Below are 14,715 nucleotides of genomic sequence, written 5' to 3' on the forward strand. Positions count from 1 at the left end.
AGTTCTGCCGGCGTCCGCCATTTTGTAACCAATGGTAACGTTCTCTGATTGGTCAATGCTGAGTGAGCCGTACCCCCATTACGTCATGTTTAATACGGCGCTTTAGACGGATCGCATAGTCACCTTTACGGGCTCAAGCCCAGCTCAAATTAACAATACTGTTAAAACAAGAACTAAGTTCATACGTGACACATCTTTCTCTTTCAAACTATCCGAGGCTTTTTTTCGTAATCATCAAGATAATGTTAACAGATTCAATAGTTCACAGAAAATACGAAAAAAATCCCAGTTTTTTACGTTTTTGCCCCAAAATACATGCGATACCTTCAAAAGGGTCAAAAAGGCCGCGGACAAATTTAATCTGTAAGAGTTTACCTTACACCCTGTAAAATAACAAGACTCAAACTGCTTTCCCCACCTGGGCTCGGGCACATAAAGTTAGCATGTCATTTTTTAACCAAAATATCGATTTCTTACCCCAAAAATTTGTCACATGAAAACTTTTGTACAGTCATTTTATTCAGACCAAGAAGCGCTAACAGTGTGTCAAATTTCTCGGCGTTATGACCATGCAAACAGTAATTATAACCATATATGTAAAATACCGGTAATTACAGGGTGTCACATGCCGTAATTGACCTGAGCTATTGGATACTATCCGCCGTTCCTATCACCGTCTAATAAACAACCTCGTTCCCTTCTAGAACTCGGTTGTTCATTCGGCAGTTAAAGGAATCGACAATACTTAATATAACACCGTATGCCATGTCGGATCATTAACTTTATATCAATGGCCGCGGGACGACGACTCTGGCTTGAGAGAATGCATCCTAGCTGAAATGATCGATTATATTTCCCCTCCCTCATCGATTAGTTAATCCTTGACCAGACAAAGCGACTATATTCAGAGGATTATGGACACATCTCAAACATATAGAGAGAGACTTTAACTGGACCAGCCGCTATAGAAAAGCCTATGTATGTATCACGTTAACGTTCTTATGGCTTTCTTTCCGTTAAGTTGTAGTATATGTAGTTGTTTAGGGTACATATGGTGGTGGGGGTTCCTCTTCCTTTGGCTTTGCCGCACTGTACGGGGGAGCCACAGGCACCTGTAAAGTAAAAAAACGAGACAAGACTTTCGTAACGTGTTGACTTTGTGTGTCACTGACTTAAGGCAGCGGACGCTGTCTGAAACGTCTGATAGTTTCAAAATTTTATTATTAAGTTGCTTGAGTAACTGTACATGTGTAAGTTAGCATTTATCTTGACATCGTGTTGATGAAATAAATGAGAACAGAACATATGCATGTTTGGCTAACCTGGATATTGTTGTAGGCTACAGGGTAAAGGTTCTATTGCACACTAGTATACAGAATATCCGTGAAATTTAAATACCAGAATTTTGATGTAATAGCTGTTGAAAGTTTGAAGTTAGCTTTAGAATTTCAGATTGAAGTTCTGAAGACAGGCAATTGCCTTGTGTGTAGATACGTTTTGCTGACTTTCTACTTTATTCTATGTTGTGCACCAAAAAATCCTAGGCTAGGTGCACCAGTGCAATTCTAGGCTAGGTGCACCAGTGCACCTATTCCCAAAAATGAATTTTGAGCCCAGTAGAATATATAAAGACACATCTTTTGAAAATTTTCTTTAGTTAATGTAACATCGTGGCACCGTTAACCTAATACGAACATGGTGAGAACTAAAATTATGCCATAGTCTCATGACTACAAACACGAAACACTTACCGGCGCGTACTGATATGAAGTGTTCGGGCTGTACTGAGGCGGTTGTCCGGGGATTTGGACGTACTGTAGAGCAGGGCTCTCCTCTGTACTTGTTCCCGCAGGAACTGTTGAGGCTGTTATTCTTTCGTACGCCGCCTGGCGTCTTTTTATAAAACAGCACCGACAGACAATCAGAATGATCTGAATGATTATAAAAACGACGAAGAAGGGTCTGAGAAAGGAAAGAAAAGATCAATCAGTTCTAATATGATAACGGCTAGTTTTTACATGAAACGGTTTTCACTTTATAATTATACAATTACCTTTTTGAAATGGTGTTTCTTGGAATTCAAGGTTACGTTCATCTACAGTGTAGTTCGGAACAAACCAATTTGCAAGGTGACACATCTGATATCATGTCACTCATCGACCATATGCCCACAATTTTCAACCATTCACAGATTATCCTTTTTGTATTCGTAGAGGGGGCTTTTGGGGGAGGGCTCCACAGAATTTCAAGACACTTCATATAATGTCTAATATGAAATCACAGTGGATACCATAGGAATATCAATAATATTGTGGGAGATGGTGAAACTCCATTCAACGTTATACTCACATCCACCAGTCGGTGTCATCAAACATTGTTCAGGGAACTTCACTGATCCACTCAGAAACCCGGACCTTCGGTGCAGACGACCAATCTCGTAGAACTGTTTCCTGAACTGAAGAGTATGGCATGTTAGTCACAGTATAATGTGAAAGACTCTGAACATACTACGTCATATGTAAGGTCTAGGCATACTGGTCGGTTATGAGTGGCGTATGTACAGATTACACCCACCCTCCCCACCGTGAGAAGTATATATCGACGCGGTACAGTCATTACATTATAGGTATAGTACAAAAAACACATGTACAAATGTTACTCATAAATGAAATGTTCATACTCAAAAAAGTAAGATCACTATGACCAGGGACACTAGCTCTTAATCAACTTAAACAAAAAGGATATTCCAGTTCATTCATAATTCGTCATATGACATAAGCTCACGATTGACCTTTGGACTTTGGATCATGAGCGACTAGCCTCACCAAATACAGACGCCCCTGTCTAAATACCACTGCATTACCTTACGTGGCCAGTACTCATATGGTACTACGTTAGAACATATGCCATATTCTGTTACTGTGTGAACACAAATGTGTTACCTAAAAGGAAAAGTTACCCTACCGGTTTAGTAAGTCGTTGGGCAGTCGCGATCTGTTGAGCCACAACCGCGTGATCTAGGTGTTACATATAGGTTTGAGTACTCAAATGTTGACCTGTAAATAGACGTGCCAGCACTGTTGTGTTAATGATTAACTGAACCTCCGGACATCGAAGGATAAGAAGTGATAATGCAAGTGTTTTCTATCGTATAAAGGTAGAACGCTCAAAATGCCAACGCAAGCAAAACAAAAAGTAATCTTCGATCTTTAATTTTCAGTATTTTGATAATGTTTGGAGCCTACGGTGTATGTGGCTTAGCGTGAAATACTATAACCTAAAGGAAACTTTTCTTGGAAAATTGGCACTACGACTCGCATTCTTTAGAAGTAAACTATTAAAGTTACAAACTATAAAAACTAAACTATTAAAATTAAGTTATTAATTATTAACTGTAAACTATCAAAGTTACTAAACTATTAAATTATTACTTTTTTAATATGTTTCAATAGTATGTAATCTCGATGGTTGTGAACTGCTGTCTGGATGGCCTTGCGTGACAATGGGGACATCCAGCGATTTACGTCATAAATGCAAGAACGAGCACACAAATTGCTGCAATGCTATTTGAACTGCCAGTCAACACATTTTCCAATTTTGAAAATCTTAAAAGCGTTTTGCCAAAGAGGACTTCCTGCAGCCTGCAACCAGGAGTTGAGCCACACATCGCCCCATTATGTCACAAAGACAGCATCCTTTCAAGCGTGTGGTATTGATTTTTTTTATAACAAGTCAGAAATCATGGTGAAATGGGCAAGTTTTGCCTTGGATCTTGACAGCAGGATGATCTTTAAATAAGTCAAAGTTACTTCCCACACTGATGGTGCATAGGGTGGCGCCCATCTCCGTTTCATTAGCCCTTGGGCCACACAACTAAGCAGAGAAAACAGTATGTACCATTTTTAAAGTCTTTGGTATGACCCGGCCAGGGATCGAACTCACAACCTACCGTATGCAAGGTGAACACTCTACCCACTAGGCCATTGCACCGGTTAGATAAAGCAAAATAAAGATGGCTGGGTCATTTGGGTCAATGGGGAAGTCTATTGTAGTATTGGGTGCAAACTCTTCTGCAGTATATTCTCTACATTCAACTGTAATAAAATCAGAATGCATTTTATACAAAACATTTTTCTACAATTAGTCAACAAAGAGTTAAAACATACGACTTAATTTGTTTTGTCTTTTATTTGTCAAAGAAAGTTGTTTCTGCTTCTTTCTCAAATTCATACTGATAACCACATTTGTGAAACTACATGTAACCTTATCCATGTGATCCAAAACAGGTTAAGTTGTAGTGATCCAAAACAGGTTAAGTTGTAGTCTTACTCCAATACGTTCATTAAGAAATCATCAGCAATTGACATAATACATGTACTGTAGTTACAACATCAGTGACAGACTATCCAAACCTTATATTCATACCAATTGGGATCACAAAATCATTCACAATGAGTCCTTTTACATATCTTTCTTGCCATTCCTATATGATAAGACATATCTTCAGTACACATAGCTGTAAATGTAAGATACCCGTTATACAGGTTTTTTTCTAAAAAGGGTGACAGGGGCACTGCCTCCCCATGCTCCAACCATTTTCCCCCTTTCTCAAGGGAGCAGATTCTCTGAAAAGCACACAATTCTGACTGACCAGGGATGCTAAAAGGTCACATGTGGCCAGTCTTCAAATGTGAACTGTGTAACAGAAATTTTCCCATCAAGAACCCTCAGAATTCTCTTAAACTTCACACCGTGGCAGGGGGAAAATTCACACCATACTTCCACTTCCTTGCTCCACTCTCACACTACATACAATTTTCTAGAAAAACCCTCAACGTAGCATAACAGTCATTAAAAGAAAACCAAGGCAGCATGAGATTTAGACTCCGTTTCAGCAACATGCCAGCACACTGCAACTGACTCCATATTTACAGACTAGTACAGGTGTGTCTATTTGTCAGGTGGGTTCTGAGGAAGTTCAAAGCCGAGCATCTTGGCTGTCTCTTCTGTTGTCTTCTCTCCTTTCCCATAGTACTCATCGTGGAGAGCCTAGAAATACAAACCAGAAGGTCACACTATTAGTATTACATTCATAACAAGGAATCAACAATTATAATTGGGGGGAATTTCTCTCTTATTCTTCTTTGTAAAATTTTTGCTAATTCTGTCTATATATTTTCCTGCCAGCCTACTGGACAAAATTTCAACCCAAGTCAACCTTCCCATCCTGCCAGTCTCTGGTTTCACCATCTACTGCCTCACATCCTGTCACTCTACTGTACGATATTCAAATAACTAGACACACACACCAAGACATAACACACAGATGTAAAACAATATCTCCATTTTCACAGAGGCAAAGGTGGCGTCTGTGTAGCACAGTGGCAGAGCATCCAGCTATGAACCAATAAGACCCAGGTTCAATCCCCAGTGGAGTACCCAGACATGTCCCGACATGCACCCAGACGTTGTGCCCTTGGGAAAGGCACTTAACACACATTTCCCATGTCCTAAGCCCAGCAGTAGGGTTTGGGTTGGCGTTAGGAAGGGCATCCGGCCGTAAAAACTCTTGCTACAAAAAAGGACTTGCACTTGATGAGGAGTTCTGGGGCTCCCCCATCCATGTGCAAGCACGTCTAACCCCCAGATGATGGGGAACAAAAGACGTTAAATTGGATAGAGAGAGAGAGAGAGAAAGATACAGTGAATCTGGCATGTGCATATTTGTAAAAACTTATTGTACACGAATGTTAAAATTAAGATATATTTGGACCTTGTAGCACTGCGTCAGTACCAACAACTAGTACAATGTACTCTTCAGAAGACACAGGTACATGTAAGTCTCACCTGTTGTAATCTTGTACTCGTCAGAAGACACAGGTAAGTCTCAGCGTTGCGCTGTAGCTCCTGGTGTGCCCTGCAGACCCTCTGGTCAGTCACCTGATGTTTGCGGTACTGCTCCATCAGGTAGTTGTAGGCTATGGTCTCCTTCACTGGACCCTTGGAAATGGAAGACATGCTCTACATTTACACATGTACCTCAATGAAAAATGGCGTATAGTTTTTACTTTGTTTTCGTGTGTGTGTATGCACAAGGAGTATATAGGTTCTATATAAAACCTCATTGATATGCGTAAGGCGGAATAAGTTCTGGATGGATTGTGATGATATTTGGTATCTGTATCTGTATAGTACATGTAGGTATAACCGCCCTTCGGCACAACACACCAGCTTATTATGAATAAATGTCAGGAGGTGTTGTGAAAACGATGGAAAAGGTTGATTTTGGGCCTTCTGGCGTCTGACCTTGGTACTGCAGCAAGATTGCTGGTTTTTGCATCTTTTGCCATGGACATGCTGTGGTCTAGTTTCTAAAGCAGATACCTTTTATTAAAAAAACCTAAGCTAAAGTTGAGGTGCCAGATTTAGCAAATATACATGGTACATCGACCCATGGCTACAAAACTTCAAGGGGTGAGTGAGAAACCGTTGTAAATAGAAAACAAAAAAGATAATGCTCTTTTGAGACAACAGAAAGCTTAGAAATTTGTGGTGGCGCAAGTAAAAACGTCATGGGGGAGGGGGGCAATTGTTTGTACACCTTCGATTGTCGATCAGTTTTTCGTTTGAATTCGGTATGCTTACTTTATGGCTTCTATATCATCTATACATTATCCTTATCGACTACATCTTGATTGTATCAGTCACCTTCTTGTGTACGTGCCGTAATTCCCGTATCAGCCCACGGAGAACCCGCAACCTTTCCATGGACGTCGCCATCTTGGATTAGACTAACATTGTCAGGGGGTGTTTAAATGAAATAAACAAACCTGGAATCCTTTTTATCAGCGCATGATTCCAAAATTTCAACAAAACTAGATTTTTAAATTTAATTCAATTTTGATAAGATCATTTTGAATGCCTTTTTTCGTAGATAATAACAGAAATAATTTGTTTTTATTTCTTAAATCCCCATAGTTTAGTGGTACCGTTCACATCTATGATAACCATGGCGGAAGAAAATGGAGCCGATGGTCCAAAATTATCGGAGATTTTTGAGCGAGGTTGGAAAATTCAGAGGGATGTAGAGAAAAGTGACGAACCGACGGGATCTCAAAAGTTACAGGTGTGAACTGAGGCTTCTTTTGTGTTTTTATCTTCCCATATGCATGCAGCAAGTGTTTTATATTTGTGTTGTTGTTTTTACAAGATGCAAGATCTAGACAGGATGTCAGATGTTCATGACAAATCTATGTGTTTCCCACAAATTTGTAGATTACGATTACAGAGATGACATTGGTAATTCAAAGAGAACTCTATAAACAGATTATCTCTAACCAGTACCACGTTAACATGATCTCTCATCATCTCTTGACCATTGTGGCACCACAGAATATATCTGGCTACCAGTTTTCTCCACCCTTCTGAGTTTTCTGTTTTTCTTCGTGTTTCAGTTAGTGTCATGCCTGTCCATAATTTTCTCTGATATCATTCTCCTATATTTTCCGTTGCCTTGTAACAGTGGGGTTCAAGTGCTACCAATGGGTGTGGACCTTTTAGCCTACCTAGTGGTTATGGCATGCGGCCTTTGGGCTGGTGGGCCCGGGTTCGATTCCCGGGAGCCTGGAGTCTGTTTATTATACTTGCCTCTTGTGTTTCAAGATACCCCTTTACAAGCCCATTCGCGGTTCGGACTACACATGTGCAGTGCCAAAGGTGAAGGCTCCTGGCTTGTAAACAGTTCTTGTCTCGACATTGTCTAGATTTGCATAACAACGGCCAGACTGGGTTTGTTTACGTCTCAGGGGCCCTCACCTTTGACACTGCGCATGCGTAGTCAGAACTGCGAATGGGCTTATTCTGGCCTGGACGGTTGTTGTTGTTCCTTGCATGTGATCAAATCACCACAAAATAGATTGATTCAGAATCGTCTGCTTTCTTTCGCCATGGAATTACAGGACCAGGTGAAATCAGGGATGGGGTTCCTGGACCAGGCTGCACACATGGTGAGGGAACTCCAGCTGTTCAGTGAGAACGAGGAACTACAGGAAGTGGCCACATGCAATATCAGGTCAGGCTTCTCTTCTTTTTTATTGGTCAGAAATTACCCGCAATGGCAGCCTTTCTAGCACTGAATTGATGCAGGGTATAACACTCGTCTGGTTTCACACAATACACAACATATATAATATCTTATCCACACTTGCATTTTGTGGAACTGTCGCAAGGGTCTGGGCGGTTGCCATTCGGCGCCACCAGGTGACCTCAATATGACTTTCCCCAACCGAAGTCAGGTACCCATTTACACCTGGGTGGAGTGAGGAAAGTCTTGTAAAGTGCCTTTCCCAAAGGCACAAGATCGGTGACGAACTCGGGACCTCTTGGTTCTGAGTCGAACGCTCTGCCGTTGTGCCGTTCTCTCCAGTGTCATGAAGTTTATTTATCTATAGCAAGGAGGTTAAATATACATGTATATTTAACCTCCTTGTCTATAGCTAACATTTATTTGTTATTACTGTTTGTGATAGCGAAATTTGTTTGAATTTGTTTTCAACGATGGGTGCAACCATCGTGAGATTCTGACATACATGTATTCCCATAGCCATCTTGTTTCTGGTTTATAGACCAATTGATAGTTCTATGGCTGCAGTACCCTCGTGGATTACTAGTTGGTGCTTCAGTACTGCCAAGTACTGCCTTCACACATTTCACTGTGTATAATGATAACCCTGCCTGTTCCAGATATCTGCTGCTGCCTGCCCTGATGTGTGACCTGACTATGAGACACATGGGGGAGGACAGGCTACCTCTGGTGCAGAAGGCTAAGGTACTACGTTACTTTTTTTTACAGCACACAAGATACTGTTCTCTATATTTTGTGGCCTGGTTTGTTACTGGTTGTTTTTAAGTCTTAAAATGGCTTATGATATTAGGTGGCTTATTGTAGGCATTACAGTGAATCAGTATGCATTATGATTTATATTATTTCTTGTACTATCTCATACATGTTGATTATGTCTTTTATATACATGTATGACAATAGTTTACCGCATATATGTCAATATGTGTCTGGTGGACTTTGTAGATGCTTGAGGTAAAAGATCTTTTGGTACCACAATGATCATTGATCTTTTTAAAGATTATTCAATTTCAAAGATTATTTTCATTTCTGCAGGATTATCTGACAGAGTTCCTGAAGGTCTGCAAGGCTTATGGTGTGACTTCTGAGGTGAGTGGAGTGAGGACTATACCACTGATGATTGGGGATGGCAGGTTGTGACAAATCTCTATAACTGGGTGACAATCTAGGTTCCTGTTAGAATGATATATACCTGTAGGTCACAAGTGAAGATGGTTTATTTGGGGATTCTGTTGATGTGTATCGTTTGCCTTACATAAATGTTCGATTGTCTGTATGTCTTACAATTTACAAAGTGCCATGGATTTCCATGCACATTGAATGTGTTGTGTCTACTTGGTGTAGAGGTTTTGTGAGGGTTACTCCTTTACCTTGGCTTACCCGGATTGTGTTACACAGGAGTACCAGTCTGGTGACTCCAGTAAAGCTGGTCCCACAGACATGGCCGCCATGTCCAGACAGAGGGAGGCCACCATCGCTCGCTTCAGACAACAGAAGGAGAACGAACAGAAACTGGAGGCCATGAGGGTTTCCATTGAAACAAGAGGAGAGGATGACGAAGTACAGGTGATGAAGATATTTGTATTTTTGTAAGCTCAAAATGACAGATTTGATATCGAAATTTTAAAAACATGGGCTTCCAAACAATGAGTGGGACAGAAAAAATTCAAAGCTGGAGACAGCCCTATATACTAGACAAAAACAATGTAATATGATTATGTTATGAAATCTTCATAACACATGTTAACTTTGACTTGTGAGCTACCTACAAGTATACTGATATGCTCACTTCATTCGAGTTTAGACAAATGTTAACATTTGTATCTTTCATACATGTATACATATTAAAGAATTACCACAATAGGAAGGCTCCACCGTTGCAGTGTGGCCAAAAACGTAGATATCTTAGTACCCAATGACTGTGCTTTGCTCGTTCACACTGCGGACTTGCGCCTTTCACAGTGATCATCTAGCCTAGCCTTGAACTGGTTTCTGCTGCAACTACTTTATCCGGTAAAGAATTCCAGCTATTGACAGTTCTGACACAAAAAGTTTGACTCCTGACCCTAGTCCTTGCTAATGGGACTTTTGACTTTAGATTGTGTCCTCTGATTACCGTCTGCTATGCGTTGATATAGTTTACCGGGGAACAGGTAGCTATGGCAACCACTCGTATTATCTTTATTCATATTCAGATACATAGTACAGATACATAGTACAGATACAAATACAGATATTCAAATCGAGTATGGTGACCGTGTCAATTCCTACATTGGAGTGAGAAAGGGTGGCACGGTAGCCTCCGCGTGGATTAGATCCGGGGTCCCATTGTTTGACAGCCGCGTGCTCTGCACTTGCGCCACACGACGCCAGGTAGTCCAGTTCTAAAATGCACAGCTCTATGCACATCTTTCTTCATTTGTCTTTTCTCTTCTTGCCCTGTCCAGCGTGAGTACTACACATTACTGCTACAGAAATGGGTCCACTCTGCCTTCAGAGAGCTGTCCAGTATAGACCAGGAACTGGAGATCTTACACATGATGGCCAACAGGAAACAAGGAAAACATGATTCACAACCACAGGAACAGAAGAAGGCAGAGCCGCATAGAAAGGTGGGCTGTGAGTGTGACAGTAAAAAAAGTTATGGTAGATGTAAGATAGTCCTATAGCCTTTTTAAGGCCGTAGCCTTTTTAAGGCCATAGGGGCAGTGGGTTGTTATCCACTGTGTCTTGGGTATGTTATTGGAAGGCGGAGCCCATCCCTCTCCTTCTACTACCTTTTACCTCCCCAACCAAAGTCAGGTACCCATTTTTACACCTGGGTGGAGCGAGGAGAAGATAATAGATGTGCAAGTATTTATCAAAAGATGCTGCCTTCTTGGTGTTAGCACACTAACAGTCCTCTTTGACAGCAAAGGACTACCAAGACTGCCTTTTAGATGTTCTCTGTATCTTAGAAACTTGAAGGTAGAAAGCTTCTGTGTAAGACAAGACTTCTTAATTCAACACATAATGGCTGTTGCCACCATTGTCTGTAGCCCCTCAAAGGCTTGTATTAGATTGCTGTTCCATCTGTTGTCTGCAGCCCCTGAAACCCTTCATCCTCACCAGAGACAAGCTGCAGGCTCAGGTGTTCGGTGCCGGCTATCCCAGCATCCCCACCATGAGCATGGACGAATACTTTGAGAAGGAAGTACGGGAGGGCAAGATCCCAGCTGAGGCACTCAACAGGTAAGGACAGGTGTGAAATAGGACAGGTGTACTCATACCGGTAGAAGGAAGTAGGACAACATTGTAAACATCACGCCACTTTGAAAAACAGTGGGTTTGAGATATCTCTAGTGCAGCACCCCCATGTATGCACAGTTTAAATATACAGGAGTGCATCATACTGGGGGACGACGTTGTTTGGACGTATCTTTTCAGGGTGGCGGAATTATGTACCCTGGTGGAATTTTGTTAGTAGATGTTACCCACCTGATAAAACTGTTCTCAGTGTTGATTTTCCCAGCAGAGTCCCTGAGCCCACGGAACCAGGCAGCTACAACGTGCGTCGGGTCGTCCCTGACGAGGCTGCGGAGGCCGAGAGGAAACAGGAGGAGGAGGACGAGAAGGAGGAAAGGGACGACGAGGAACGGCTCAGGAAGCAGCGCGATTTCGATGACTTTAAAGACGGTGAGAGGGTCATACGTTTGTTAGAGAAGAGTTTGAAGCCAAACATTTCAGGTTGCCCAACATTTCAGGTTGCCAGTCAAATCTCTCTCTCTCTCTCTCTCTCTCTCTCTCTCTCTCTCTCTCTCTCTCTCTCTCTCTCTCTCTCTCTCTCTCTCTCTCTCTCTCTCTCTCTCTCCTCTCTCTCTCTCTCTCTCTCTCCCTCTCTCCCTTTCTCTCTCTCTCTCTCTCTCTCTCTCTCTCTCATTGGAGCACAGATCATAGTAGTATTTGAATCATTCAAATGCTTCCAATTCTTAACCAAAGATTCACCAACTTGTGATAGTTCGAACAAAAAGTATCAAAGCAAAAGCACAAGTAAAGTATGAAAGTACTTGTATTTAACGTATGCTGAATGACATAAAAATGGGAGTGTTGTGCCCAAACACTGTATTGTACATGGAGTATGAAGAATAGTTGCAACTTAATATCGTAGATAGTTAGCCCACATCTTTGGAAGATGTGTCCCTTGTATGGTACATATTTTTCATTTATCTAAATTATGACAAGTGAATTGAACCCTTACAATTAAGTTATATGTACATATTTTTTCTACATTTTTTTCAATCCCCCTTGAACCTGTATTTTCTCCCTTTCACAACCATCCTTTCTAAATCATCTAAACATGATGATTTCTGCATAGTTTTTGAATATTGTATATTTATGTATTTAACATGTTTAACAAAAATGTGATTTTTTCTTCTTTTTTACATTTAGATCACAGACGAGGTTGGGGGAACAGGCAAAACATGGGCTGATGTTCCCTTTCCTCTGGACTTCACTCTGCAAGTTGTACAAAACTCGCTTCACTAAATTCCCTGAAAATACTGTAATTCTTGTTTAACTAAATCCTTAGGCTGCCGCTAACCCCCCAACACCTGCAAAATGAAAAAAGGCATTATTCTATTTTTGCTTGTATGATCAATAAAAAGAATCCATCTATCTTGTAGTATCCATCCCACTGTGCGTACCATTCTATTGAAACATTGCAAAATCTCAAGTTCTGAACAAAAATAAAACTATCGTGTAATATGATGGCTGTGTCAAAGATGAAATAAAATATACATACAGTTGAACTTCTAGCTGATCTTAAAGTGTTTGTGTGCTTTCTTCTGTGTACGTCAATGTTTTTTTTTTAATTCTGTGTAGTTCAGTCTATGTCTGTCTCAAAGATAGAACTGTGTAAACTTTGCTTACTAGTCATGGTCAGTCGTGTGGGTGCAGCAGCTAAAACAACAGCGCAGGAGTCTCTGGGCGGCTTTCCTGAATCGCCTCCATCGTGTACTGTCTGTCTGTGGTGTGGTCTGTTTGTTGCCTCTGTTCTTTTTTTGTTTTTTGGACGATGTTTTGCTGGGAGTCTGGAATTATTAAGGGATACTCAATAAAGACATAAATGTTTCATTCATGAAGTTTACTTTTCAAGCAGCAAACTACTTCTTAGCAAGACAACATTTTCAAGCTAATCCATCAAATCTACTACAGCATATTTTTTTACACATCAAAATGATATGCATCATGACCAATTTGGCTACAAAAAGACTTTGGTTCTGGTTATAGGTAGAATAAAAAGACTAAGTTGTAGGTAGAGGATATGTCACCCAACAGGAAAAACAAATTGAATAATCAAAATGTTTTGATATTAGTTAAGCAACTGTTTCATTGACTTGGTTGATTTTCTTTCACTTTTTTGCCTTTATTGTTTGTTTGTATTGTATACCCGGTAAACCGCATCAAGGAGTAACACACCAGATTTGTACTGCGGAGTACAAGCTGCATGTCCGGACAGATATATATATATATACTCTTTTTGATAAGTGTGTTGGGTTCTTTTACGTGCTTGAGGTGTGGCTCTCCTCAAACACGAGACCTCCTTTTAACATCCTATCCGAGGGATGCACCTAACCGAAGCTAGGTACTCATTTTCACCTGAATGAAGTAGGGAAAGTAGTGGGAAGTGCCTTTCCCAAGGGCACAACGTCAACGGGACAAAACAGGGAAACCTGGATTCAAACCCGGTACCTCTGGGTTCTGGGGCCAAATACACTGCCACTATGCCACCGCGCCACCAAGTAAGAACAAAGTTCCACAATTTTTGTCCCTTATTATGTGATAAAAGTAAGGTATGCGTTTTTTGGTGTAGATATCATAAGCTTTGCCAATGTTTCATGGATATGAAGATGCTTTGGAATCTTTGGTCCAAAAAGCAAAATATTCAAAAATACCAGCCCAACGAGAAATTATATACTCACCTTCTCCTCGGCCTTCTCCTCCTCGGCCCTCTCCTCCTCGGCCCTCTCCTTCTCGGCCCTCTCCTCCTCGGCCCTCTCCTCCTCGGCCCTCTCCTCCTCGGCCCTCTCCTTCTCGGCCCTCTCCTTCTCGGCCCTCTCCTCCTCGGCCCTCTCCTTCTCGGCCCTCTCCTCCTCGGCCCTCTCCTCCTCGGCCCTCTCCTCCTCGGCCCTCTCCTCCTCGGCCCTCTCCTCCTCGGCCCTCTCCTCCTCGGCCCTCTCCTCCTCGGCCCTCTCCTCCTCGGCCCTCTCCTCCTCGGCCCTCTCCTCCTCGGCCCTCTCCTCCTCGGCCCTCTCCTCCTCGGCCCTCTCCTCCTCGGCCCTCTCCTCCTCGGCCCTCTCCTCCTCGGCCCTCTCCTCCTCGGCCCTCTCCTCCTCGGCCCTCTCCTCCTCGGCCCTCTCCTCCTCGGCCCTCTCCTCCTCGGCCCTCTCCTCCTCGGCCCTCTCCTCCTCGGCCCTCTCCTCCTCGGCCCTCTCCTTCTCGGCCCTCTCCTTCTCGGCCCTCTCCTCCTCGGCCCTCTCCTCCTCGGCCCTCTCCTCCTCGGCCCTCTCCTCCTCGGCCCTCTCCTCCTCGGCCCT

General features: G+C 42.1%; 3 protein-coding genes across 8 annotated transcripts; 1 reads left to right on the forward strand and 2 right to left on the reverse strand.

Annotated features, from left to right (window-relative positions):
- Window positions 1–658: 658 nt before the first annotated feature.
- On the reverse strand, window positions 659–3,250 carry LOC136422820 (uncharacterized). Of its 5 annotated transcripts, none has more exons than XM_066410713.1 (4): window positions 2,965–3,250; window positions 2,350–2,450; window positions 1,752–1,962; window positions 659–1,112 (listed from the first exon to the last, which is right to left on the reverse strand). In XM_066410713.1, exons 2-4 carry the CDS (start codon window positions 2,373–2,375, stop codon window positions 1,041–1,043), a joined length of 309 nt encoding a protein of 102 aa, XP_066266810.1. In that variant the 5' UTR covers window positions 2,376–2,450; window positions 2,965–3,250; the 3' UTR covers window positions 659–1,040. The 5 variants fall into 5 exon arrangements, with proteins under 5 accessions (XP_066266810.1, XP_066266809.1, XP_066266811.1 ...); XM_066410712.1 differs by lacking the exon at window positions 2,965–3,250 and adding an exon at window positions 2,864–2,935 and having other exon boundaries at window positions 2,350–2,455; XM_066410714.1 differs by lacking the exon at window positions 2,965–3,250 and adding an exon at window positions 2,681–2,806.
- A 1,150-nt stretch (window positions 3,251–4,400) lies between these two features.
- LOC136422818 (protein FMC1 homolog) lies at window positions 4,401–6,814 on the reverse strand. Its single transcript, XM_066410707.1, has 3 exons — window positions 6,709–6,814; window positions 5,848–6,000; window positions 4,401–5,049 (listed from the first exon to the last, which is right to left on the reverse strand). Exons 1-3 carry the CDS (start codon window positions 6,778–6,780, stop codon window positions 4,951–4,953), a joined length of 324 nt encoding a protein of 107 aa, XP_066266804.1. The 5' UTR covers window positions 6,781–6,814; the 3' UTR covers window positions 4,401–4,950.
- Window positions 6,815–6,977: 163 nt separating this feature from the next.
- On the forward strand, window positions 6,978–12,938 carry LOC136422809 (immunoglobulin-binding protein 1-like). Of its 2 annotated transcripts, none has more exons than XM_066410695.1 (9): window positions 6,978–7,126; window positions 7,959–8,071; window positions 8,743–8,827; window positions 9,176–9,229; window positions 9,539–9,706; window positions 10,588–10,752; window positions 11,226–11,371; window positions 11,655–11,815; window positions 12,569–12,938. In XM_066410695.1, the coding sequence occupies exons 1-9, from the start codon at window positions 7,001–7,003 to the stop codon at window positions 12,607–12,609; spliced, it is 1,059 nt and encodes a 352-aa protein (XP_066266792.1). In that variant the 5' UTR covers window positions 6,978–7,000; the 3' UTR covers window positions 12,610–12,938. The 2 variants fall into 2 exon arrangements, with proteins under 2 accessions (XP_066266792.1, XP_066266791.1); XM_066410694.1 differs by having other exon boundaries at window positions 6,979–7,126; window positions 11,652–11,815.
- The last annotated feature ends 1,777 nt before the right edge of the window (window positions 12,939–14,715 follow it).

This window comes from Branchiostoma lanceolatum, chromosome 17 (assembly GCF_035083965.1).
Source record: "Branchiostoma lanceolatum isolate klBraLanc5 chromosome 17, klBraLanc5.hap2, whole genome shotgun sequence".
NCBI lineage: Eukaryota > Metazoa > Chordata > Leptocardii > Amphioxiformes > Branchiostomatidae > Branchiostoma > Branchiostoma lanceolatum.

What these genes read in the sequence shown, in the direction of transcription:
- LOC136422820 (XM_066410713.1), bottom strand. Translation starts at nt 2,375, where the DNA reads ATGTTTGATGACACCGACTGGTGGAT. An exon ending in GATGACACCGACTGGTGGAT is followed by an intron (nt 1,963 to 2,349) that starts GTGAGTATAACG and finishes TTCCTTTCTCAG; the next exon opens with ACCCTTCTTCGTCGTTTTTA. An exon ending in CTTCATATCAGTACGCGCCG is followed by an intron (nt 1,113 to 1,751) that starts GTAAGTGTTTCG and finishes TTTACTTTACAG; the next exon opens with GTGCCTGTGGCTCCCCCGTA.
- LOC136422818 (XM_066410707.1), bottom strand. Translation starts at nt 6,780, where the DNA reads ATGGCGACGTCCATGGAAAGGTTGCGGGTTCTCCGTGGGCTGATACGG. An exon ending in TACGGCACGTACACAAGAAG is followed by an intron (nt 6,001 to 6,708) that starts GTGACTGATACA and finishes TCCATTTCCAAG; the next exon opens with GGTCCAGTGAAGGAGACCAT. An exon ending in CGAGTACAAGATTACAACAG is followed by an intron (nt 5,050 to 5,847) that starts GTGAGACTTACA and finishes TTGTATTTCTAG; the next exon opens with GCTCTCCACGATGAGTACTA.
- LOC136422809 (XM_066410694.1), top strand. Translation starts at nt 7,001, where the DNA reads ATGATAACCATGGCGGAAGAAAATGGAGCCGATGGTCCAAAATTATCG. An exon ending in AGGCAGAGCCGCATAGAAAG is followed by an intron (nt 10,753 to 11,225) that starts GTGGGCTGTGAG and finishes TGTTGTCTGCAG; the next exon opens with CCCCTGAAACCCTTCATCCT. An exon ending in TTTCGATGACTTTAAAGACG is followed by an intron (nt 11,816 to 12,568) that starts GTGAGAGGGTCA and finishes TTTTACATTTAG; the next exon opens with ATCACAGACGAGGTTGGGGG.